The sequence below is a fragment of the Homarus americanus genome, unplaced genomic scaffold (genome assembly GCF_018991925.1).
Source record: "Homarus americanus isolate GMGI-L3 unplaced genomic scaffold, GMGI_Hamer_2.0 scaffold51859, whole genome shotgun sequence".
NCBI lineage: Eukaryota > Metazoa > Arthropoda > Malacostraca > Decapoda > Nephropidae > Homarus > Homarus americanus.
The window spans coordinates 67784-94585 of record NW_024711292.1 but is presented as its reverse complement, the minus strand read 5'-3'; the positions used below and the strand labels follow the sequence as shown (position 1 = coordinate 94585).

At 41.4% G+C, this 26802-nt stretch overlaps 1 protein-coding gene across 1 annotated transcript in view; it reads right to left on the bottom strand.

Moving 5' to 3' along the window:
* Window positions 1-26802, bottom strand: part of LOC121867494 (filaggrin-2-like) — a 77955-nt gene continuing 51153 nt past the window's right edge. Inside the window, exons 2-15 of the mRNA XM_042367489.1 lie at window positions 23654-23824; window positions 20882-20976; window positions 13944-14201; window positions 9622-9729; window positions 9053-9352; window positions 7557-8706; window positions 7206-7416; window positions 6799-6954; window positions 6419-6564; window positions 5766-5947; window positions 4991-5206; window positions 2953-3057; window positions 2374-2589; window positions 1-1616 (exon numbers count right to left, since the gene is read on the bottom strand). Coding sequence (XP_042223423.1) covers window positions 1446-1616; window positions 2374-2589; window positions 2953-3057; window positions 4991-5206; window positions 5766-5947; window positions 6419-6564; window positions 6799-6954; window positions 7206-7416; window positions 7557-8706; window positions 9053-9352; window positions 9622-9729; window positions 13944-14201; window positions 20882-20976; window positions 23654-23824 — 3485 coding nt within the window. The 3' untranslated portion in view covers window positions 1-1445. The remainder of the gene's footprint in view (window positions 1617-2373; window positions 2590-2952; window positions 3058-4990; window positions 5207-5765; window positions 5948-6418; window positions 6565-6798; window positions 6955-7205; window positions 7417-7556; window positions 8707-9052; window positions 9353-9621; window positions 9730-13943; window positions 14202-20881; window positions 20977-23653; window positions 23825-26802) is intronic.

Here is a 26802-nt window from a genome sequence, read left to right as displayed (position 1 = left end):
CTATGTCTTATTTTATTTCAAGCATACAATATTTTTTTTTACAAACAGCAAGTCGAGTCTTTGCTCCATCATATACACTTCAGCAGAAAACCTTATCAACTACAAACTATATACAATTTATACACTTTACAAATACTGATGAATGTATCTAATACACCTTGAAGGACTGTCTTACTACCATTCTAAATAGGTATAAAAACATTCACTCATAATACTTGAAACTTAATCATCCTTATGAGAGTAATTTTTTTTTGCATCACTAATACATCAAGACAAACATTTAACAATTACAAAATATTTTGAAACGATTTTGGATGAAATTCTTTATGCCAACAAAGTAATATTTTCTTCGTTAGTGTGACTGCTAATGCAAAATCCTAAAGAAAACAAGTTCAGAAGAGAACATTACATACTATTGTACAATCAATCAGAACTAGCAGTATGATTAAAGATTTTTGCATTACAGTTAACACCAACTAACAATATACAAAAAATGTATCTAAACAAATGGCAAGATTTAACAAGGCACTAAATAGTAATCTTGTAAAAACTTTGGTCTGGCAGCGAGTGCAGTCTAGTGAAGGAAGAGGAGGGAGGGATTGGGGTAGTGGACACCATTTTGCATGAAGTATGACAAGAACCAGAGCAGGAAGTCACTCTCCACACTCTGACCAACAGAATGGGAGGTGAAACAAAACGTGGAAAAAACATTACAAAGGCCACCGTAACACTTCACACAGGTCATGGGAGATATCACGGTGTGGGAGACATGATAATGTACTGTGCAGACTCATAGTTCTGTTTGGGTAATAAGACTTCTCACATGAAAGACACTTTAACCCGGTAAATAAAAAGATTAATCTCCACAGTTCCCTAAGCCATTGTATTATGTACAGTACAGTGAAAACTTTATTTAACGTACTATATGGAGAGAGGAGTCCGTTATATGGCGGTTTCACTGTACATTATGCTGGCAAATTATCACTCCATAAACAGTAGGTAGGTAAGTAGCTTTTGTTAAGTTACCTTAAATACTAGAGCGAAATCACACTTAAATATACTTACCCTGTATTTTACACCAATGTAGTGCAGAACACAGATGAGCTTTGGCAAGTCTAGCAAACATGAGTTCTTGTCATGAAAATTATAATAATTTCATGAACTCATGCTATGAGAACATACTTCATGAATATTCTTAACTGTAGGTGAGCTGACTGAATCTTTCTCGAATGAATATGAGAGTATTCTATGTATTACTTCCACGTGACGATGTCTTGTACAGTATGAGTGAGAGGACCTCTCTAACTCACTGATAAACAGACACAGGTTTTTATTTAGGCTTCAGTCTTTCGGTCAGCCTCGGCTTGTGTTGGTCACATGAAAAACTTATCTCCTACACTACAAAATTATAAACTGGCACAGATATAACGACAGAGTTTGTGTCATCAGACGACATAAACACTGAGGTTTCCTTCCTTTCTGATAGGTCCCTGGGCCTCCTGCAGGATACGGAGTCTTGGCCCCATGGGGATGCCAATCTTCTGCAGGCGTTCCTCTGTTAGGTATGGCAGCTCCAGCATCCCGATCTTCTCTTGCTCAAACAAACCAGCATATTTCTGTACAGGAAAATCAAAATATGTTCCTCATTTTGTTTATGCCAGAAATCATCACTATGTGTAACAACTGTGGTGTGTGTGTGTGTGTGTGTGCGTGTTTATCCTCATTATGGCCAAGTTAGTTGGGATCTTTATAAAGTTTGAGCCTTTACACCAGGAAGATTTCTCAATATGTTTTGGCACGGTAAATATCTACAGTACACACAAAACTGCATTACATTAACAATACACAAAGTAGCTACTACAGTCAAGTTCTGTGACCAAACATTCACAGAACAAAAACTACAGAGCGTTGTCACAGTAAGGTACAGCATCAGGAGACCTATCTGTGGAACACTTATATACACCTAATGTACAGTATGTTCTCTAGTGCAATCATTACTAAATGTGGTGACGGTAGATGTGGGTGGCAGTGTTACCTGTACAGAGCCTTAACTCAGCCACAACACCTCTTGGTCACAACCCAGAACAACTGCAACTTATAGACATTTTGTCTTAAGAGAGATTGTAATAGTGAGGCTTTACTGTGATAATAGATACAATTCTATTATTTCTGGTGATTTAAACTTACTTTATTATACTCACTTACTAATAAAGGGGAGATTAAATACCTGTATATCCTTAAGCATAAAAGTGGAGTTGATTTGAGGAATATAAATGCAGCAATATTAAGAACGGTTCACCTGTATTCACCACCAAAATACTTTGTACCAGCAGTTGACAAAGACACACATATCCATACATAAAGTGGACATACCTCATAACCCAGCTTTCTGAGGAAGATTCTCACCAGTGGAGGTTCGTCACCAAAGAACTGAGTCAGTTTTTTCACTCTGCCAGGGTTGGAGAGACCAGGAATACCAGCCCTGAAAGACTCCCAGGAGATGTGACCTCCACTTCTGTTACTGTTACCTCCACCTCCACTACCTCCAGCTTTCAGTGTTGCCAACTCGCCACGAATACTTTCAATTTCCTGTGTAGATGGAATAAAGGCTTGATTTAATGTTGGTTTTTCATATTTGGTTTAGAAAATTTGAAAAGACACTCAATTTCTGTATACATGTTCTAACACCTTTTGATACTGTACTACTGTTAACCTCTTGTGTATGGGGTCTCCTCTGTACTGAAGAAAATCAGCCCTGCATCTCTACATAACAATAACCATCAAATATGTATAACAATTGGCGTGTACACTAGCTCCAAAGAGTTGTCTCGGTAGAATTGCCAAAATTATTCATCCGTTGTGTCATATTGTATCACACAAAATTGTAAAGATACGTTTTGGAGTGAGTGTACATCAAACAAACAGTAGCTAAATATATGATGTATACAGTACCTGAAACATTAGATGCTGCGTCCTCATCTCCGAGCTAAGGTGAGCTACACTACGAGCCAGCGTGACCACGTGACTCTCCAGCCGCTGAAACCTCTTGTGGATGGACTGTAAACAAAATGAAGTGTTTTATTTTTTAGTTATGGAATTATAGTCTCTTTACTACCCCCATTAACTAATTTCACTTGTTTATATGAATTATAGCCAAACTATACTGTACGTGCAATACCTGGGATGATTAGTGATGGTAAATAAATCCTACTGGATTTTACTTTACTTTTACTTTTATCCTCTTCGCCACTGATCGGCTTGTTAGCCGCTTGGGCGATCGGTCACGACTCTTTTCCTTTATATTCTTCACCAAAAGGTCGGCTCGCTAGCCGCCCGGGCGATCGGTCACGTCTCTGTCACGCACTGTTGGCAAATACTGGGCATGCACCGGCTCCTGAATGTACCTGAACCCGCTCCAGTGTTGGTCAAGTCTTCTCTTGAAAGAGCTCACACTCGGTGCCGTCACAACACTTTCTGGTAGATTGTTCCAAGAGTTTACAACCCTCACTCCGAAAAAGTTTGCCCTCACGGTTTTCCGGACTTGCGGCTTCTTCAATCTTGAGCTGTGACCCCTTGTGGGGCGAGCGTCCGCCAGCTCCAAGTAAGGACACTCAACTGAGTAGTGCCCCCTGAGATGCTTATAAACCTCAACTAGGTCCCCCCTTGCCCGTCTGTAGTATAAGCTAGGCAAGTTCAGGCGCTCCAATCTCGCAGGGTAGCTGAGATGCCGAAGTGCAGGCACCAGCTTGGTGGCCCTCCTTTGAACATTTTCAACCAACTGACAGTCCCTAGCATATCTCGGGGACCAGATGGGGTGACAGTACTCCAGATGGGGAAGCACTTCACTCCTGAAGATCGTCACGAGGGACGGACCGTCTAGATATCTGAACGACCTTCTTATAAGACCCAATAATTTATTTGCCTGATTTACCTTCTTCTCACAATGGCCCGAGAACTTCAGCTCATTGTCAACATACACACCTAGGTCCTTCTCACACACAGTCTCAACTAGTACATTTTCTTCATCCCGTTGGGACATATGGTACGCCTCCTTACCGTTGGTACGCCCCAGGTGCATCCTCTTACACTTCGTGACATTGAATCTCAGCAGCCATTCCTTCGACCATTCCTGGAGCCCACAGAGGTCCTTCTGCAGCTCTTCACAGTCCGCTTGGTTCTTAATTTCCCGAAATAACTTGGCGTCATCGGCAAACATTTGTATGGAGGAGTGTACAACGTCAGGCATATCATTTATGAAACAAACAAACAACAGCGGGCCCAATACACTACCCTGCGGTACCCCACTTGTTACAGGTACAGATGACGATTTCGTGCCATTAATCACCACACATTGCTTGCGGTCATGTAGAAAGTCTTCTATCCACGCTAGGACATTTCCCCGAATTCCGTACCCTTCCAGTTTGATTTTCAGCCTTTCGTGGGGTACACTGTCGAAAGCCTTGGCAAAATCTAGGTAAATATTGTCGATATTACCACCCCGTTCTAGAATATGGGTCCAAATATCCAATACCTTGAGCAATTGTGTCAAGCAAGAGCGCCCCGGCATAAAACCGTGTTGGCAATCTTTTACAAGGTTGTTTCGTAGTAGATGTTCCATCGCTGCATCTCTGATAATACTCTCAAGTACTTTACATATTATGCTGGTCAGGCTCACCGGTCTATAGTTGTTCGTGGAGTGCCTATCGCCCTTCTTGAAGATAGGACTCACATAAGCCACTTTCCATTCACTGGGGACCATTTGTTCATCCAGGCATTTACAAAACAGAATCATCAGGGGCTCTGCAAGCTCGTTGCACAGCTCCCTTAGCACTTAACTAACAAAATCAAAATCTTTTAACAGTTGGGTATCAAAACTGTATAAAATTATTAATAACAAATGCCAATGGTAAATAGTTAATCGTGTCCCTTTCTAAAATAATCTACCTTTCTCTCTAAACAAGAAATAGAATCTTGTTGAGTCCTGCCTTACCTTGCCACCACCATCCCTGGCAGTCTTCCTCACTCTGTCGTCAATAACCCTGTGACGTTTGTCCCTGCCAGGCCGAGATGACACGATGGATGATGGCAGGGATGACAGTGACCCGTGTAGCCTACGTCGGGAGGTCTTCAAGTCACCCATACCACCTCCATGACCTAGGATGTGCCTACCTCCTCCCCGTCGTCCTCCTCCAAGTAGTTTGAGGACCTGTAAGGAAAGTTTGAATTTCGGAAAAAGTTTCGGATACAGTATTTTGGTTTTAGTAACATTTAAGATTTGTACAGTTACCCACAAAAGTCCTGTTGTCTCTTCGTTTGAATCACGAACTTGGGCCCAAGACTTGTGAATCCAAAGCAATAATGGACAGAAAAATGCATTAAGTGTCTATTGCTTTGGGTTCGCGAGTCTGAATCTCGGGGTTTGTGGAGCAGCAGGAGAGGCGACAGAACTTTTGTGGGTGACTGTACATACAAGAATAAGGGGAATATACTACTGTATAAAACTTCATCTCTTGATTCTAATATTATAACCTTCCGGTATGGGAAATTACTTAATGTCTCTCCATTACTGAAAATGAAAAGCATAAATAGATAACCAATCTAAATTATATTCAAACCAACTTCATTTTACAGTCCCAATAGTACTAAAATCTATTTAAATTTTCCTTTTATCTTTCTTAACATTCCATCTCTTTCTACTAATTCCAGCTTATCTTTTTAAAGACTTTCACCACAACTTATTTTCAGGTCAATACCGAAGCTCTCACCTCAGAGTACATCCCCTCAAGACCCTCCAGCTGTTTCCTGATGAGGTGGACGTCGGGGTCATAGGCAGAGGTGGCGTCATCATCCGTGGTTGCCTCTGTCACACCATCCAACATGGAATCCAAGTCTAAAGCATCAGTGGTTGAGGTTATGTCCCCGGTATCCAGGTCACCTCCACTAAGACCTGGAGGGGGGAGGGGGGGTGAAAGGTCAATATCAATATTCTGTAGATAGATATACATGTAGAGACAGACAACTTCAGATGATCGCCCCACTAGCTGATCGCCATAAAACCAACGAAAAGTAAATAATCAAGGGTCTACAGAGAGAGAAAATATCCACTCTTACTTTATACAACAGCCTAACTCTATTACCAAGGAGTGCCTGTACTGTACTTGGCTTACCTTTAAACAAGAAAAGAAGTCAGACTCATAGACCTTTCATCAGTGAAGGTGGTGACTGCAATAAGGGGCTGCTACTTTCAAGTCTTAATGCAAACTGTGAGGTCTGATCTGTCACTCTTAGGGGAAGGTTGTAATGAGGGAATGAGTGAGTGATGTTGGAATTATCTCAAGAGGCTTTGGGTGTGTGTAGTGATGAGTGACTCCAAACTAGTGCTAAGTAAAAAAAATAATAATCATTGAGGGGAATTTACCTATGTTGACTCTGTTTTTGTTCTTGTTGAGAGGGTCAAATGCATTGTTCCTCTGCCTTTCATCCTCCTTCCTGTGTGACCAGCCGCTGGCCAGAGCTCCCAGTGACCTATGACTGCTGCTGCCACCTGCGGACGTGACTTTGTTGCTGTGGGAAGATGGAGTCAGGAGTTTGTATCAGTACTGAACAAAAAGTAAACATCATTATCGCATTTGAAATATTTATTACATTAGTGAGTGATGCATTCTTAATGGACTGAACTTGTGTAAGGATAATCTGTCTGGTCATCACAGTCTACAAGAGTGAGTGGTAGTTGAAGGTCTTAAGTATAAACACACTGTACTGTATTTGTTTTGTACTTCAGCCGATTCATGATCTCACCTGCCATGAACATGTTGAGTGTGAGAGGTTCCTCCTCTCCTCGGTGTAGACTGAGAGCTCTCTTGAGAATGGTTGCCTGTCCGTCCCTCATGGCCTCCTCTCTTGCCCCCGTCCCGTCCTGCCGCCTCCAGAAGGTCAGGTTTATTGAGGCCATTACTGCGGTTATCAACAATAGGTTATAATCTGCCTGCTTAGGTTAAGATAGGTTAAATTAGGTTCATGTACTTTGGCCTAGAGAATGTTAACCTCTTCACTATGGGGATTTTATTCAGCACAGAGGTGACACCATACACAAGGGCTTAATAAATAGATGAATGTATTGGCAGTTTAACAAAAGTTCTCTCTTTTATTTTACAAGTACAGACAAAAACAACAACAGATACTTCAGAAATATCTGTAACCCACACCTGTAGGAAAGACTGTATTTGCGATGCCTTGGTGGTGAGGGTTGGGGTGAGGGTTGGGGTGTAGCCTCAGGTGAGAGTGGTGGTAAGGGGGGCGTGGCAGCTAGTGACTCTCTTCTCACTAAACAGCCGCCGCTACTCTTGCCCTCAGAACCCTTCTTCATGATCCTCTGTAGCTCAGCATCTGTCATGTCCACCCATTCTGAGTCATTACCTGGTAGTGACAACAAATAGCTTTGTTATTATTAAGCATTTTTTATAAATTCTAAAAAAAGGTTCATAATAATAATAAAGTAGTCATATATTCAAAAGGTGTAAAATAAAAACGTGACAGTAATTAAACTTGTCTCTCACCTGAGGAATGGCCTTGATTGTTTTGCCGCTGAGATGCAGAAGAATCTAGGCTGGTGTCGAGAGTGTTTGGTACCCGTCCCTCACCTCCGCTACCAGCTGTACCCCGCCCTGAGTCTGAACCACCTGAGCCAACACCTTCCCCACCTGCTGGCTGTCCACGCCCACTGCTTACCGCTGGACCGGAGTAAGTATGGTCAGAGGGCAGAGCGTGGGCATCAACTAAGTTGTCAACAGAATAGTGGTGAGGGCGCCATGAGGGAGGTTCCTGCCGAAGTTGAGCTAAGTGATGATATGAACCTGACCGTCTGTTGGCCAGCCCATGCCCCATTGGGTCATGCTGGTGCCGGCGACCCAACTGTGGGGAAGACATGGGCAGTGGTGCTGGTGCCCGGTGAGTTGGGGGTGATAACGCAGCAGCTGTGTGAGTCTGCTGCTGTGTATGGTACTGACTGGAGCTGCGAGGGTAGTGAGGGGGTAGGCCATTAACCTGTTGACTTGACCCTCCCAGCTCTTGGCTCGCACTTAAGCTCGTCTCCATAATGTTTTCCTGTAGGTTGGTCTTCTGGGAACTCTGATGAATTGCTTTTCGAAAACTAGTGTTAAGTTTGTTAACACGTCCACTGTCCCTTGATGGCCCAGGTTGGATACCATTTGTTTCTTGTTGGGAGTTGCCACTACTGTTGTTGGTGTTGCCAGATGATGTGTTTGTTCCCTGAGACGCCGTGTTCTTGCCATCAGCCTGAGGGGTGATGGTGCGGTCCTCGGGTTTGTCCCCACGAGAGAATTTACTCGATAGTTTTTCCTTCAAGTGTTGGTACTTACGAGCCGCCAGGCCCCGGGTTAGAGAGCCCCACTTCTCATCCTTGCGTGGGTCGTCCCGTTGCTCCTGGGCATCGTTGACATGATTCTCATCTATGGTGCCTGCTGTCCTGTTGTTGCTCTGACTGTTGAAACTGTTAACAGGATCCTGATGGCTGTTAGGGTGGGAGTGGTGACCATTGGTGTGGGAGTGTGGACCTTCCATATGGTTGTTAACGTGGTTGTGAGCGCTGCCATTAGGGATGTGACCTGCAGGTGTGGCTGAGTGGTGCTGTGAGACGTGACCATTCATGTGGATATGACCTTGTGGCGGATGGATCTCCACAATGCCCTGCAAGACAAACACTTCAATCAACATCACCATAACCACATGAATACTGAAAAAGTCACTCTCTTTAGGTGGAAAATGGCCGATAGACACTGACAGAAATGTATCACCTGAACACAACTTACTACCAACTTACGGTGTCATCCTGGTGAAAGAAATGGATTATTGCAGAGAGACAATAAATGAAAACCAATGAAAACAGCCAGAAAAATTGAAGAAAAAAATTAAAGATTGAGGGAAATTAACTCTTTTATATTTGAATTGTGTAACTTAATTATAACATCCTTGAGAGAGAGAGAGAGAGAGAGAGAGAGAGAGAGAAAATGTATCAAAACCATGACTGACTCACCGCAAACTGGCCCTGTGATCCTCTCATCCATGTTTCCCTGGAAAAGGTCGCTTGCTGGGCTGAGGATGGGTGATGCTGGGATGTAACCTGGTGATGCTGGGATGTAACTGGGAGCTGCTGGGATGTGTTTTGGTGCTGCTGGAGTGTGGAGGGACGGTAGGAGTGACGTGAGAGGAAGGGAGACTCGTAGGGTCGTGGCTGTGAGGGGTGAGAGGAAGGCAGCACCCCGGCCAACGTCCCCTCTGGTGGGATGCTGGGGTGAGAGGCGTGGACCCCGCCCCCAGGTGCACGGTAGCTCGGCTGAAAATAAAAAATGACATGAACATATCCTTAGCTAGACCGATAGACATATAGATAGATAGACCGTACAGATAAGTATATAGAGATATCATATAATTAACCAAGAATAAAAGATATATAAGAAAAATCATATCTTTAATTATACTGAAAACAACAAAAATAATATATTCCAACTCTAAAAAAATACTGATTACATTAGATTATGAAATTATTGCCTTGCCTAACCTAACCCTGAGATACCCCCCTTCTACCCATCATACACGGATTACCATATGAGTATCGTCTAGCAGCGCGGGGTTGTCTATTCCATCAATATAACGCTGGTGACGTTCTCCTGACAGTAACTGATCCTTCTCCTCGCCGCCGTTCACACCAGTCTGTAAACAACAACAAGACCATCATCTACATACTCTAACCATCTTACAGAAACGAGATTTAAAACATTCTGGAGAAAAATAAATAGATAAAATAAAAACAACCATCTTAAATTTTCCCCTGAGAAATTATCTAAAGAATTAAGAATAGATTAGGTTAGGTTAGGGTGGTTAATCTTCAGGTGTTTCTTAGTAAATTACATGCACCAAGACCCACTACATGAAACTATAACAACGCTATTTCACCATGGGACGAGACCAACAGTGTTTTCTGCCAAGGTTATAACAACACCCATGGTCCAACTCGTCCCTATGGTTATATTTTAATCAACTACAACCCAGTCATACGAGTGAATAATAACAATAATAATAATATAAATAATAACACGTCTAGTAGTTATCAGGGAGAGAAGTCACAACATAATATTACTCATAATAACACAATTACAACAACATAACCATCTACAACCATAAAAGCGATCAAGTCTAACATACAGTCGGCAATAAGCCTACAAGTCTACCATAATGTCGACAGTTTATAGCAGTCTACCATAATGTCGACAGTTTACAACAGTCTACCATAATGTCGACAGTTTACAACAGTCTACCATAATGTCGACAGTTTACAACAGTCTACCATAATGTCGACAGTTTACAACATTCTACCATAATGTCAACAGTTTACAGTGGTCGACCAAAATATCGACAGTTTACAAGTCTACCATAATATCGACAGTTTACAAGTCTACCATAATGTCGACAGTTTACAGCAGTCTACCATAATGTCGACAGTTTACAACATTCTACCATAATGTCGACAGTTTACAGCAGTCTACCACGAGAGACTAATAAGAAAAGTGGAGGCTCATGGAATTGGAAGAGATATTCTAAAATGGATTAGGGCGTGGTTACAGGACAGGAAACAGTGAGTAAGCATTAACGGCACTAAATCCGATTGGGGTAACGTCACTAGTGGGTGCCCCAAGGCTCAGTAATTGGACCGTTACTATTTATTATACACATAAACGGCATAGATATAGGCGTAGACAGCAACATAAGTAAAACTGCTAACAACACTAAAATGGGGCGTGTAATTAAATCTGACGAGGACTCCGCTAAAGCACAGGAAGATCTAAAAAAAATTTCGCTTGTTCTGAAAAATGGCTGATAAAATTTAATGTGGACAAAAATAAAGTATTTGTCTAGGAAATGTGAACAGATATCAGATGAGCGTTGTTATAGAGAAATCCAACTGTGAGAAAGATTTAGGAGTAATAATAAGTAGGAATCTTAAACCAAGACAACAATGTGTATTTGCTCGAAACAAGGCTAACAAAGTACTTGGGTTCATACAAAGGAGTGTAAGTTACAAGACTAGTGAGGTTATCCTAAAACTATATCTTGCGCTTGTTAGACCTCACTTGATTACGCGGTTCAGTTCTGGCCACCGCACTACAGAATGGATATAGAATCCCTAGAAAGCATATAGGGGAGAATGACAAGACTAATCCTGGGCATCAGGAACCTTGAGTACAGAGACAGATTAAAGCATCTTAATTTGCACTCCCTCGAGAGACGTAGAGTGAGGGGCAATATGATCGGGGTGTAAAAATTAAAGAAGACAAAATCCCCAGGGCCGGATGAAATTTTCCCTCGAGTTTTGAAAGAGTGTAAGGAACAGATTAGCGGACCCCTCGTAAATTTATTTACAAAATCATTAGACACGGGAGTTGTACCAGACTTGTGGAAACAGGCAAATGTAGTACCCATATTAAAAAAGGGAGACAGAGCATCAGCGTCAAATTACCGGCCGATTAGTTTGACGTCAGTAGAGGGGAAATTTCTTGAATCAATTATAGCAAATAGCATCCGATCGCATTTAGAGAAAAACAAACTAATCTACGACTCTCAACATGGGTTTACAAAGGGAAAATCTTGTCTAACAAATCTGCTGACGTGTTTTAGGAAAGTCTTCGAGGTAGTAGATAATGACGAAAATTACGATGTTATTTACTTAGACTTTAGCAAAGCGTTTGACAGAGTACCGCATCAGAGGCTTCTGAGAAAAGTTAAGGCTCGTGGTATCGAGGGGAAAGTTTTAAATTGGATAAAATCATGGCTCACCGATAGAACACAGAGGGTCAGCGTAGATAGTGTTAAATCTGAGTGGGGTTGTGTAACCAGTGGGGTTCCCCAGGGGTCAGTACTGGGCCCACTCTTGTTCAAAGTCTACATAAACGATCTAGATACTGGGATCAGCAGTGACATAAGCAAGTTTGCGGATGACACCAAAATAGGGCGGCAGATTAATTCAGGGCAGGATGCAAATGCACTACAGGAGGATTTAAATAAACTGCACGAGTGGTCAGAAAAATGGCAAATGAAATTCAACACCAGCAAGTATTGGAAGAACAAATACTGTCAATGTATACAGCCTTAACAACATCAACCTAGAGAAGTCGACTTGTGAAAGAAACTTAGGGGTACTTGTAAGCCCGGACCTACGGCCTAGAAAACAGTGCGTTAGTGTTCGAAATAAGGCAAACAGAGTATTAGGTTTTATATCTAGAAGTGGAAGTAATAAGAGTGCAGAGGTCTTATTGCAACTATATCTCGCGCTAGTCAGGCCGCACCTCGATTATGCTGTTCAGTTCTGGTGCCCCTATTATAGAATGGATATCAATTCACTGGAGTCGGTGCAGCGAAGAATGACGAAAATGATTCCGGGACTTAGAAATCTTCCATATCAAGATAGGTTAAAGAAACGAAATTTGCATTCCCTAGAAAGACGAAGAGTGCGGGAGATATGATAGAAGTATTTAAGTGGGTGAAAAGAATCAATAAAGGCGATACATATAAAGTTCTTATAATATCCGAGCAGGATAGGACTCGTAGCAACGGATTTAAGTTAGATAAGTTTAGGTTTAGGAGGGAGATAGGAAGGAACTGGTTCACAAATAGGGTGGTGGACGAGTGGAACAAGCTTAGCAGCTTTGTAGTAAGTGCTGGAACACTGGAGGCTAGCTAGATTCATGGATGATAGAGAGTGGTAATAACTCTCGACAGGAGCTGCCATGCACAGGCCAACAGGCCTATTGCAGACTCCTTATTTTCTTATGTTCTTATAAATGGAAGTCAGGGTTAAACAAAGGTGAAATAACAAAGGTACTTAAATTATCCAACCAGGAGCGGACTCGTAGCAAAGGTTTTAAATTAGAAAGAAAAAAAAAGAGTTAGGCGCGAGACAGGTAAACATTAGTTTGGAAATAGAATAGTGGATGAGTGGAACAAGTTACTGAACTTCATTAACTCGAGCACGCTGGGTAGCTTCAAATATAGGTTGGACGGATATATGAGCGATAGGGATTGGGAGTAAATGGGACTGCCTTGTATTCTTAGTTTGTATTAGCGTCACAACTCCCATAATGCAAAACATCTATACCTACATGATGGTGGACCGCGCAAAGGATTATGGGAATTGTGACGTCAATGCAAACTAAGAATTATTAGACAGAACACACACCCGTTAAGGTTGGGAAAATGAAACTTACATACAAATAAATTAAAAATTCCATCATAATTAAAGATTGTTTGAGCACGAGACTAACCACAGAAGTCATTTACTGATGTGGTCCCGACACGAATGTAAGCAGACCATACCAACGTGCTTGTATAATATTTTTAACATTATATTCGTGGTATTAGCCTCGAAGTTTTTGTGCTTACGATGCTGGTATTATTTGGAATCTAATTAGTAAAACGAATAGTCAATAAAGATATCGCAAAACAATATACAAATATTCTTAGTTTGCATTGATGTCACAAATCCCATAATCCTTTGCGCGGTTCACCATCTTGTAGGTATAAACGCATTGCATTATGGGAGTATGTGACGTCATGTGAAAACTAAGACTGGACCAACAGGTCAGCTGCAGTTTCCTCCATTCTTATCTTATGTCAACAGTTTACAGCAGTCTACCAAAATGCAAACAGTTTACAGCAGTCTACCATAATGCCGAGAGTTTACAAGTCTACCATAATGTCGACAGTTTACAGCAGTCTACCATAATGCCGAGAGTTTACAAGTCTACCATAATGTCGACAGTTTACAGCAGTCTACCATAATGTCGACAGTTTACAAATCTACCACAAAATGCCCACAGTTTACAACAGTCTACCATAATGTGGACAATAACCTGTCTCACACACACACATACCGCGTGGTGGGTGTGGGTTTGGTGGGTGTGGGTGGTGTGGGGTGGAGGGCGTGACCGTGGTAATGTACTCCCCTTAGCCACACCCATACCCGCCCATCCACTAACACCTCTCGACCCCCGACCCAGCGTGGCCGAACCTGAGAACGCTGGTGGTCCCACTGACGAGGCCAACACCGAGGTACCGTGACTGGCCGACGAAGGAGTGAGGATTGATGACGAAGTTGAGGGTAAGTTAATCCCTCCTTCCTTGATTTCAATCTGGTGGAGCAGCGGGTGTTAGTGGGTTAGTGGAAGAGACAGACAGAGACACACACACACACACACACACACACACACACACACACACACACACACACACACACACACATATACACGGGGTTAATCTCAAAGGAAAGTCATAACCTGAAAATACACAGAAAATAAAGTGTCTACTGCAGATTATAGGTGAGGTTAGGTTAAGTTAGGTTAGGTTAGCGTTAGGATGTTGAATCAACACCAGGTAGAAAAAAACTATGTTGTCTAATCCCCAGGTGATAATTATATGCTGTATAGTGATGATTACACACTTTCCACTGCCACTACTACCACTGCCACTACTACCACCACCACTACTACTAACACTATCAATGAACCGTTTTCGTGGTTTAGAAAAAAAATATTTGCCACACTGGTGATACTGCTGTGTTTTTTATCCAAGATTATTGAGAGAGAGAGAGAGAGAGAGAGAGAGAGAGAGAGAGAGAGAGAGAGAGTCAAAGTTATCAATACTGGAAGATGGAATTAATGTTGTGAATAATGTAAATTGTAAATATATATTAAAATAGTAGAAAGCCTTAAACGCTTTATACCAAGTCATGGTATATAAAAAACAAACAAGGTAAAGAATAAATCCGAACTTAACCTAACCAAGCTTTCATCTCTATATAGTTCGTTAAAATAATATTTCACATTCTAACGAACCCTCGATATAATGGACGTCCCTCTATATCAGTGGTTCTCAACCTGGGGGCCATGGCCCCCAAGGGAGCCACGGCAAGAATTTAGGGGAGCCACGGCGAGCTGTTATAAATTGTGCGTTTCCAAATAATGTTGGGAATCTGAATTAAACAAAATTTGTATGACTTATTTTGACTTGGCAGAAGAGAATTTTCATTCTTTTTTTGTCATTTTGTTTAATCATAACGACAATACAATTTTAATATTACAGACTCTGGTGGTATTTGTTTTAATTTTTACGGATTATTTAAGATTTCACAGGTCCAGTCCCTGTCTGTGTGACAGGCGCTGGACCGAGCTGCTGAACTGACTTGTTCAGTACGTGTCCGTGTGTCATCCCTTTGCAAGTGGTGATAGGACCGAATGATCTCAGTCTGGCCTGGGATACCATCACGAAAACAGTGGAGTGTATTGTCTCTGAACCATATATTGTGTTTGAGCTTGACTCAAGCATAATATACTCCGTAATTGGTGTTACTTATTTTGTTTCATAATTCATGTGGTCGCTGCTTTACGTGGGTGAAATATTTGTACACTTCCTTTATTAATTATTTCCTTATTTATCGGTGCCATTGTTGTTCATACTCATTCTTTACTTATATAATCCTACCATTTTTAGTGATAAATTGGTATGACTCACTATTCTTCTCATTCTTCCAAGTTGGGCAGTGCTTGTCAAAGGAGGCGTGTTCTTGCTTACAGGAAGTACACTTCAGCTTGCTAGCTTGAGTGTGAATGTTTACCTGTGTGCATGTTTGTGTATGGCTGTATGTGTGCTTTATGTGTGAGAGCATGGGCGTGTTATGTATGTGAATGTGTGTGTGTGTGTGTGTGTGTGTTTGCCATTCTAACTCTTGTCCTATTTATCTGTCCTTCTTTATCATTCTTTAGTCTTTATCACTTGTCTGTTTGTCTGTTCTGACATTCTGTCTTCTTTATTCTCTAGATTTGTGATGGCTACTAGTGATGCTAAGAAGCGGAAGTACATCGATGGATACATTAACTACGGATTTACGTCAATCCTCGCTGATGGCATTGAGAAACCTCAGTGTGTGCTGTTTCAAAAGTGCCGGGGAACGATTGTATGAGGCTGAAGCATCATCTGATGACGATTCATCCACAGTATGCGGAAAGAGAAACCGATTTCTTCAGGCGCCATGAACGGAGTTTGGGAAAACAGAAACTGGACGAGAGTGGTGCCTTCCAACAACAGACCGTAAGTGTAGTTGAGGCATCATACGAGGTTTCCCTCGAAATAGCAAAGCAAAAGAAGCCCCATACAATTGGTGAAACTTTAATTAAGCCATGTGCTTTAAAAATGGTCAAACGGGTTCTTGAAGAGGCAAGTGAACGTAAAATTCAACAAATTTCCTTGTCAAACGATACAGTGAAACGGAGAATTAATGAAATGTCAGATGACATAAAGGAAAAAGTGATACAGATCAAATTATCTCCAACTGGTGTTTGCAACACAGCTGGATGAGTCAACGGACGGAGTTCTTGTGCACAGCTACTAGTGTTTGTTAGGTATGTTTTCTTGTGTGACATCAAGGAGGAATATCTGTTCTGTACACAGCTTGAGACCACCACAACAGCTGTAGATGTGATGGAAAAGCTGTGTTCTTTCTTCACAGCTAACAGGATCAGCTGGGAAAATTGTTGTGGAGTCTGTACGGATGGGGCTCCGGCGATGATGGGATCAAAATCGGGGTTCCAGAAGCGTGTCAAGGAAGTAGCTCCGAATGCCAAGGGGATCCATTGTATGATCCATCGTTTTGCATGGCGTCGAAAACCCTCCCTGAAGAACTTTGCAAGATCCTGGAGGCAGTGGTCAAATGTGTCAACTTTGTGAAAGCTGGAGACCTGAACTCTCGCTTTTTCCAGAACCTTTATAGAGACATGGATTCAGAGCATGAAGCCCTCCTCTTTTACTCCAAAGTGCGGTGGCTTTCCAAGGGCAATGTTGTGAATCGAGTGTTTGAACTTCGGGGAGAGCTTAAGTTGTTCCTGGAAGTGCAAGGGAAGGATGATCTATTAAGTCACTTCAATGAGGTGTTGTGGAAGCCACGTCTTGCATATTTAGCAGATACATTTGAGCAGCTAAACAGGCTGAATCTCAAGCTGCAGGGCAAGGACAGAAATGTGTTTCACCTCATGGATTGTCTTCGTGCATTTCTTGCCAAGCTCCAGAATTGACAAAGGAAAGTAAATGGAGGAAATGTTGCCATGTTGAGAATCTTTCAACTGTTCTTGATGAGAAAAATGAAGATCATCTGCTTGACCCATCACTCAAAACTGAAATCACTCAGCACCTGAAATCCTTGGAAAGTGAGCTCAAAAAATATTTCCCAGAATTCGAGGAGGAAGATGGGAAATTGGTGAGGAATCCTTTCTCTGGCACTCTTGATATTGCTACCATTCCCAATGTTGTTCAGGACTAATTTCTTGATCTCAAGAATGATTCTGCTGCCAAAGATCTCTATGAAGAAAGATCTCTTGACTGTATTCTGGTGCTCAATGTATCAGTCATATCCAAAAGTTAGCGAGATTGCACTTCGCGTCCTCTTGCCTTTTTCAACTACCTATTTATGCGAATCTGGTTTCTCCACCCTTCTACATATAAAGAGTAAAAGCCGGAACCGACTGGATGTGGACCCGGACATGAGATGTGCGTTGTCAGTGACACAACCTCGGATCAGTCACCTGACTGAAAGGAAACAATGTCAGCCTTCCCATTGAGCTGTGACAAAATTTGCAGAGGTCATATGAACTTTTTCCCAACCAAATTCAAGTTTGCTGTGAGGCTTGTCTAGTTGTCACTCTAGTCTAGTGACGTCAGTTATGTAAATCATGTAAGTCTATCAAAATATAAGATAATGATGACTGTCAACCTTGAGATAAAATAAGGGTATTCTCTTCATCTGCATTTTATTTTTCAATATTATTTGTAGGGGGGAGAAAAATGAAGGAGGCCACGAGGATGTTGAAAATTCCTCAAGGGGGAATGGAGTGAATAAGGTTGAGAACCACTGCTCTGTATAGACCGTTAGAGCTTTCACATCTCAAACCCCCGATATAACGGACTTTTATCTTTACATAATCCGTTAAATCGAGGTTTCTCTAAACATAATTATCCGCATAGTAAAACTTAATAGTACACATACAGACAAAACAAAAAAATAGACTTTGGTTTGGTTATGTTAGGTTTAATGAACATTACAACATCAGTAATAGTCTGTCTCCATTATAAGTTGTGGAATTAAGTAAAAGTATTCACAAACATCATTTATATCAAGTCTGATTATTTGTATTGAAGAAAGTGAACGACTGGCTTCCATTATTTCATGGAAAGGAGCAGCCTGGACCTTGTGTATTTTGAACTAATATGTCTGTCACTTGAACTAATGTGTATTTTGAACTCTGCATATTAAAGGTTTTGAAGAAAAACAGTGTTTTTTAATTTTATTAATTTTATTCATTTTATTTATTCATTTTCACACCATAGAGAATGCCTCCACATCATCCTCTTGGATGTCCATGACATCTAAGAGAATCTGAAGGTATATGTGTCCTTGTATCGTCGTTTTGAGGACATTGAGAACCATTAACTCGTCCGGTGACCAACGTTCACTTATAAATTTTTCGCACTCCACATACTGACCGCCAATACTGACCCACCTACGTCTGTTGATGGGGAGGATTTTACAGAAATTTACAACAACGGAGAAGAACGAAAAAATGACCATAAAAATAAAATAAATGAGCAACATGATCACAATTTTTTCGTAATAAAAATTCAGGGGCAAGAAACACCCATAGTTCTCGGTATTTAGTACAGCTAACCCCATCTTGGGGGTGATTGAGCATTTTACAAAGGAGGGGAACACCGTATTGTGGGAAAAGAAGGAGTCCGTATAGCGGGTGTAGGGGCCGTGTGTGAGGACGTGAGAAAAGGAATGATGGGCGGCCACATCCAAAAGCAAAATCGATACGACATCACAAATTAAACAAACAAAAGAAATTTTTAACCCCGCTGCCATTTGACCAGCGTGGGAGCCGATGTTTTCAAAGGCATATTTTCGGATTTCTTCATCAGTATAGTGGTTGACGTTTTTCAAAAAGACCTCCAAGCGCTCGTGTCGGAGTAATTTTTTGGTTATTTGCGGGATATAATTAATCGCCGCCAGAACGAGGAGGAGAAGAGGTATCCATCGATAACTGAGGGTGGCCTTGTGTTGGCCATCCTCCAGCTCGACGGTTCCAAATGACATACAAATTTCTAGAATGTTTTCTTCCCTCTTATCTTCACCAGTCACCTCCCTCAGACCGCCTCCCTGGCTGGTGCATTTTATTTGGTTATCAACATATAAACCGTTAAAAATTATCCCAAAAATACCCAAAAAAACGTAAAATCCCCATGGGTAGTGCAGGTAAGCGGCCCAAACGTCCAGCGGACCATCGCGCTTTGTTACGTGTCTTCTATATTTCTTATAAATTTTTTTCCCTTGTCCGTAGACAGGAAGAAGGTTAATATTTTGCTTCACCATAATTTAATATATAATATCAATCAGTTGAACAACTCCTGTAGGTTTAAGAGATGCCACTAACAAATAATGTAGTAAGAGGTAGCAGCAGCAATTATAGTGGTGGTGGTAGTAGTACTTATAATGGTAGTAGGAGTAGTAGTAGTACTAGTTACAGTCGTGATAGTAATTGTAGTTATATGGGTGATAGTAATAGTGAAGCTATACTGTAGTTTGGTAGTAAAATTATAGTGTGGTAGTGAAGTTATATATAGTGTGGTAGTGAAGGTATATATAGGGTGGTAGTGAAGTTATATATAGTGTGGTAGTGAAGGTATAGTGTGGTAGTGAAGGTATATATAGTGTGGTAGTGGTATAGTGTAGTGTGGTGAAGTGTATAGGTGGTAGTGAAGGTATATAGTGTGGTAGTGAAGGTATATATAGTGTGGTAGTGAAGGTATAGTGTGGTAGTGAAGGTATAGTGTGGTAGTGAAGGTATATATAGTGTGGTAGTGAAGGTATAGTGTTGTAGTGAAGGTATAGTGTGGTAGTGAAGGTATATATAGTGTGGTAGTAAAGGTATAGTGTTGTAGTGAAGGTATATAGTGTGGTAGTGAAGGTATAGTGTGGTACTGAAGGTTAGGTTAGGTTATTGCTCCATAAATACGTTTTGTGTTGTGTCAATTGATATAATCCTTAAAAAAATCCGATTTGCATAATTTAATTTCAGTAATATTATCGTCAACACATAATTCTTACTATTTCCCTCCATAAATACGTTTTGTGTTGTGTCAATTGATATAATCCTTAAAAAAATCCGATTTGCATAATTTAATTTCAGTAATATTATCGTCAACACATAATTCTTACTATTTCCCATTGACTATTCCTTGTTGCTAGTGTAACAGGTTATTAAAGAAACATTGTATTTTCTTTCTGTTGTTAAAACCTATCCATACTAACGTGTTTGGGGTGGTAAGCCATGACTGACCTTGACTGACTACCGATTACAGTAATTGCCTGGTTTGTGTGTTTCAGGAGGTGGCAGGAAGGATGGAACCAGCCAAGTTGCCGGTTAGGAATTGCGAGGCCACCAGTCTGTGTCCTGTAACTGGCTTGGACTGTACATACACTCGCTCCAAAAAAAAGTATGATTACAATTTTGTAAAAGAAAATTTACGACAATACGTAGGAAAGCTTTTGACAACACTATCGAGGCAACAGGAGTAGCAGTATTCATTTTAAAATTCATTACGTCCCTCTAGAAAGATATTTTTTTGGCGCGAGTATACAATCATAACAACAAGCGTACACCGACATGAAAAATGCCAACGTATACATACACGCACATAGAAAATGACACCTTCCACACACACACACAAACACACATGACACTTAACAAAGCAGTACAGTACTTACAGGGAACTTGGTAGAATGGGTGTGAAAGTGTCCCTGGTCAGTGACAAGGATGTGTGGCAGCAGGGGCGGAGGAGGACCACTCTGTATCGTGGCGCCTGTACACAAACAAAAGACAATCAATCCTACACCTGTACACAAACAAAAGACAATCAATCCTACACCTGTACACAAACAAAAGACAATCAATCCTACACCTGTACACAAACAAAAGACAATCAATCCTACACCTGTACACAAACAAAAGACAATCAATCCTACACCTGTACACAAACAAAAGACAATCAATCCTACACCTGTACACAAACAAAAGACAATCAATCCTACACCTGTACACAAACAAAAGACAATCAATCCTACACCTGTACACAAACAAAAGACAATCAATCCTACACCTGTACACAAACAAAAGACAATCAATCCTACACCTGTACACAAACAAAAGACAATCAATCCTACACCTGTACACAAACAAAAGACAATCAATCCTACACCTGTACACAAACAAAAGACAGTCAATCCTACACCTGTACACAAACAAAAGACAGTCAATCCTACACCTGTACACAAACAAAAGACAGTCAATCCTACACCTGTACACAAACAAAAGACAGTCAATCCTACACCTGTACACAAACAAAAGACAATCAATCCTACACCTGTACAAACAAAGACAGTCAAAAACACAAACAAAAGACAATCAATCCTACACCTGTACACAAACAAAAGACAATCAATCCAGACAATCAATCCTACACCTGTACACAAACAAAAGACAGTCAATCCTACACCTGTACACAAACAAAAGACAATCAATCCTACACCTGTACACAAACAAAAGACACATCAATCCTACACCTGTAAAAAAAAGACAATCAATCCTACACCTGTACACAAACAAAAGACAATCAATCCTACACCTGTACACAAACAAAAGACAATCAATCCTACACCTGTACACAAACAAAAGACAATCAATCCTACACCTGTACACAAACAAAAGACAATCAATCCTACACCTGTACACAAACAAAAGACAATCAATCCTACACCTGTACACAAACAAAAAGACAGTCAATCCTACACCTGTACACAAACAAAACAGAGTCAATCCTACACCTGTACACAAACAAAAGACAATCAATCCTACACCTGTACACAAACAAAACACAAACAAAAGACAATCAATCCTACACCTGTACACAAACAAAAGACAATCAATCCTACACCTGTACACAAACAAAAGACAATCAATCCTACACCTGTACACAAACAAAAGACAGTCAATCCTACACCTGTACACAAACAAATGACAGTCAATCCTACACCTGTACACAAACAAAAGACAGTCAATCCTACACCTGTACACAAACAAAAGACAGTCAATCCTACACCTGTACACAAACAAATGACAGTCAATCCTACATCTGTACACAAACAAAAGACAATCAATCCTACACCTGTACACAAACAAAAGACAATCAATCCTACACCTGTACACAAACAAAAGACAATCAATCCTATACCTGTACACAAACAAAAGACAGTCAATCCTACACCTGTACACAAACAAAAGACAATCAATCCTACACCTACAGACCCTACTGAAATATTTGGTTCACGACACACACACACACACACACAAAAAACATCGCTATATTATTAACCCTATAAATTGCTTCCATGGACCGGAAGTGCAGTAAAATATCGTAAAGTGATGTAAAGTGTCATAAAGTGTCATAAAGTGTTGTAAACTGTCGTAAAGTGTCGATTGAAGTGAGATATTAATATACAGCACTTTACTTGTGGTGGCCAGATAGTGTCCACAAAAATTAAGTGTGTTTGATAAGTATGGACAGTGTCAGTGTGTTTGATAAGTATGGACAGTGTCAGTGTGTTTGATAAGTACGAGATCTGTCCGGAAAGTATCCAGCCATTTGCTATGAAAAAAAATATTGCTTACCTAGGACAATGGAGCCTTAGTCTCCTTCAAAGTACTCCCCCTGGGACCTCACACACTTCTCCCAGCGTCCCTTCCACTTTTCTAAACAATTCTGCAAAGTCCTCTTTCAGGATCTCCATCAGCTGCCTCGTCGCATTCTCCTTGATCTCGTCCAGGCCAAACAATAACGAAGGAGTACTACATCGAAGTTTTTCGCCGGCTGAGGGATGCGGTAAGAAGAAAATGACCGCAGCTGTGGGCAAGTGGTGACTGGCAGCTTCAACATGACAACGCGCCTGCCCATTCTTCACGTCTCGTGCAGGGTTTTTTTTTTGGCAAAACATAGCATCACCCAGGTCTCTCAGCCCCCCTACAGCCCAGATTTGGCTCCCTCCGACTTCTGGCTTTTCTCAAAGCTAAAATCGCCGTTGAAAGGGAGGAGAATGAGACGAGGCAGCTGATGGAGATCCTGAAAGAGGACTTTGCAGAATTGTTTTGAAAAGTGGAAGGGACGCTGGGAGAAGTGTGTGAGGTCCCAGGGGGAGTACTTTGAAGGGGACTAAGGCTCCATTGTCCTAGGTAAGCAATATTTTTTTTCATAGTAAATGGCTGGATACTTTCCGGACAGACCTCGTATGGACAGTGTCAGTGTGATTGATATGTTAAGGATATTTTATGTGTTTAATTAGTTTTGTATTTGTGGTTTTTGTTGTTGTTTCTTTAATACACTACAATTATGTTTACTAGGATACCCTCAGCTGGTACTTTGTGGTGTACGTTCAGTGTAACTCAGAGACGAGTGTGTGTGTGTGTGTGTGTGTGTGTGTGTATACCTGTTATGGCAGCCAGCTGATCTTTGAGAGAGGGTATTGCTTGTTGCTGTAGTTGGTCTTCGCCTGAATTACCACTGTTACTGCTGTTACCTGCTGCTGCTGCTGGTGGTGCGCCGCTGAAGGGTTTGGGCGGAGGAACGGGCTTATAAACACTGTGCACGCTGCTGCCACCTGCACCAAGAAAAATAAACACAAATTTCGTTAAACACAACATAACAAGATGAAAGAGTTTGAATAATGTTAACACGATATTATATCTAACCTAACCTAACCCAACCTAGCCTAACCTAACCTAATCTAACCTCCTTCTCACTTTTAATGGGCAATAGATAAGAGAATTTATAATTTTGAAATAAAGAGAGAGACAGAGGTAATGGATGCGAGGTAGTTTATAAAATTGGAATAGTTATGGAGGTAATGGTGGAGGAGGTCAGGGGGAAGGTAACCTAACCTAACCCTAACGTAACCTAAACCTAGCCTAACCAAAACCTCTAACCTAACCTAAATCAACCTAAACTAACCTCTAACCTTATCTAACCCAAATTAACCAAATTTAAACTAACTTAAACCAAACCGTATCTCACCTAAACCTAACCTATGGACTCAGAACTAACACTAGATGGCTGTCACTCCTACCATTACTATTTACACTCACTACTACCACCATCACCACCACTACTACCACCACCACCACTACTAGTATTACCTACCACTATCACTAAACATCAACACCACCTTCAAAATTATTACCCACACCATTAATTCCAATATTATCGCCACCATCATTACTAATCATTACTATTGTCACCACTACCACCATTAACAACAGAAGCAGCACAACTATTACTACTACTATCTACCACCACTACCACCATCCATCATCAACACTACCACCACTATTACTATTACCTACCACCATCCATCAACACTACCACCACTATTACTATTACCTACCACCATCCATCATCAACACTACCACCACTACCACCATCCATCATCAACACTACCACCACTACCACCATCCATCAACATTATCGACAAAACACACGTGATGGGAGAGTGACCAAATGTATAAAGTAAACACAGTGCCATGGTCAATCTTCCTCCGTTACACCTCACTCTCTTCTGTAATACCTCTAGACCCATCCCTGAAACACCTGCTTCTACTGAGGTAAAAATAAACATTAATTCGTATATAAACAAAGGTAATATATTGTCTTTATCGCTATATAAACACGCATAATGTGATCAAAACCCATTCAACAATTTAAATCGTTTTCTGTGTTTGCGGCGCGAAATTAAGAAGGGGTAACTCAACTAAAACAAATACGCCATGTTATTTGTCGCATCTATCTGACTATAACTCCCCACAAGATGACAGCTCGCGGTGTGCGACTCGTGATTCCGTAGCGCCTCAATATGTCTTAATTATATCATCATTATAAGACTTTCAACATGATTTACGGTAGGTTGGACGTGGTGTTATAAATGGGTATTGGAATAGTTCACACAAGGCTGCTTCCCCTGTGTCAATATTCTTACGATCTGAGAGAGAGAGAGAGAGAGAGAGAGAGAGAGAGAGAGAGAGAGAGAGAGAGAGAGAGAGACCTGATCAGATCCGTCCTATGATTAAAAGACACAAGTAATAAACTTCACTCTGTGTGTGTGTAGGGCCGACAACACACTCCGCCACACTCACCTGCCCTCCCTACCTCCTACCGCTCCTCCATGACGCTGTAGTGAAGGAGTTTCTTGATGAATGATTCGTGTAATTACTCAAGTTGAAGAAGAAAGGAAAGAAAAATAACATATCTTGCTTTATAACCTTTGTAATTTGTACGAGGCAAGTTTTATTAGTTTAACTGGAAATGAATGTTGGTTTTCCTGCCAGTTCCTTTATCATTGTGGAACATAACAACGTATATTTCATTACAAGTGCGTCCCTAACCACCAATTTAAGCTACATACCACACTGCTACAACCTGTTCCTCGCACCGCAGTTGAAATTAATTTGTACTAGTGTATTTCTTGCCGGCTCACTGCTGTTAATATATGATTAACCACAGCGCCTTAGTCATGGTGGATGTGCCCCCTGGGGAGGTATGTTGGGGGCCACCGGGGTTCACGTCGGCAGCGGCTGGACAACGTGATGAAGTGACCGGACGCACACCACCACCCCACTACCACCACCACTACCACCTCACCACCACCATAGGACACAAAGGCGACTCCTGCCAGGGTGGTGAACGAACTCACGGGATTTAAGGAACCTCAACTCTCTTCAAGGCATCGATAGTAACAAGACAGGACCCCAGTGGTGATCCGACCTTGGCTATACCTATGATCAACACTCTCCCTACGGCCAACCTGATAAACCAACAAGCTTGACATCGTCTCTCATCAACAGCATAATTACATGAGGTTAACGCACAAGAACACGTATTAAAGTCTGTTAAGGATCGTGGCGGATGTCCCTGGGAAGAAGTACCTGAAGTCTACCGAGAGTCGATTCAAAAGTGAACCTGGAGTTGCCTTGGAGTTGACGTAAAACTGAATTATCTGAAACCTACATAAAGTTATTCGTTTAAGTAGACTCTCTCAGGGTGGGACGTCCTTAAGTCTACCCAACATTAATCACCACCAGGGAAAAAAAAAAGGTTTCTCTCCGGCCACAATAGCTGACCCAACACAACAACAAAACTCGACTACACATTTATATTAAGTGACGTGTTCCGCTCAGACTCGGGTCGTTATCAATATCATTAAGTTAGTCCTCGAAATGTTCCCAAAAAGATACCGATTGTGTTATTATCTCCTGTTACCGTAACAAAGATGTTGTTCTGGTTATCACATTATATCGTCAAGGTGTTGGAGTGTGAGGTGTGTGTGTGTGTGTGTGTGTGTGTGTGTGTGTGTGTGTGTGTGTGTGCGTGTGGTGGTTATGTGGCGCCATCTACGGGGAAAAACGTTAACAGACTCTATCATTATCTGGTCATATTCTCACGAGTACTTCCCATATGATGCCTTTCTCTGGTCACACAACACAGCGCTCCTCCCTCACGATCTCTCTCACAACACAACACAACCCAACAGACACCCTACGTCAGGACGCTGCTTGACAATCCCTAACCTTAGTTCCGGGTGCACTT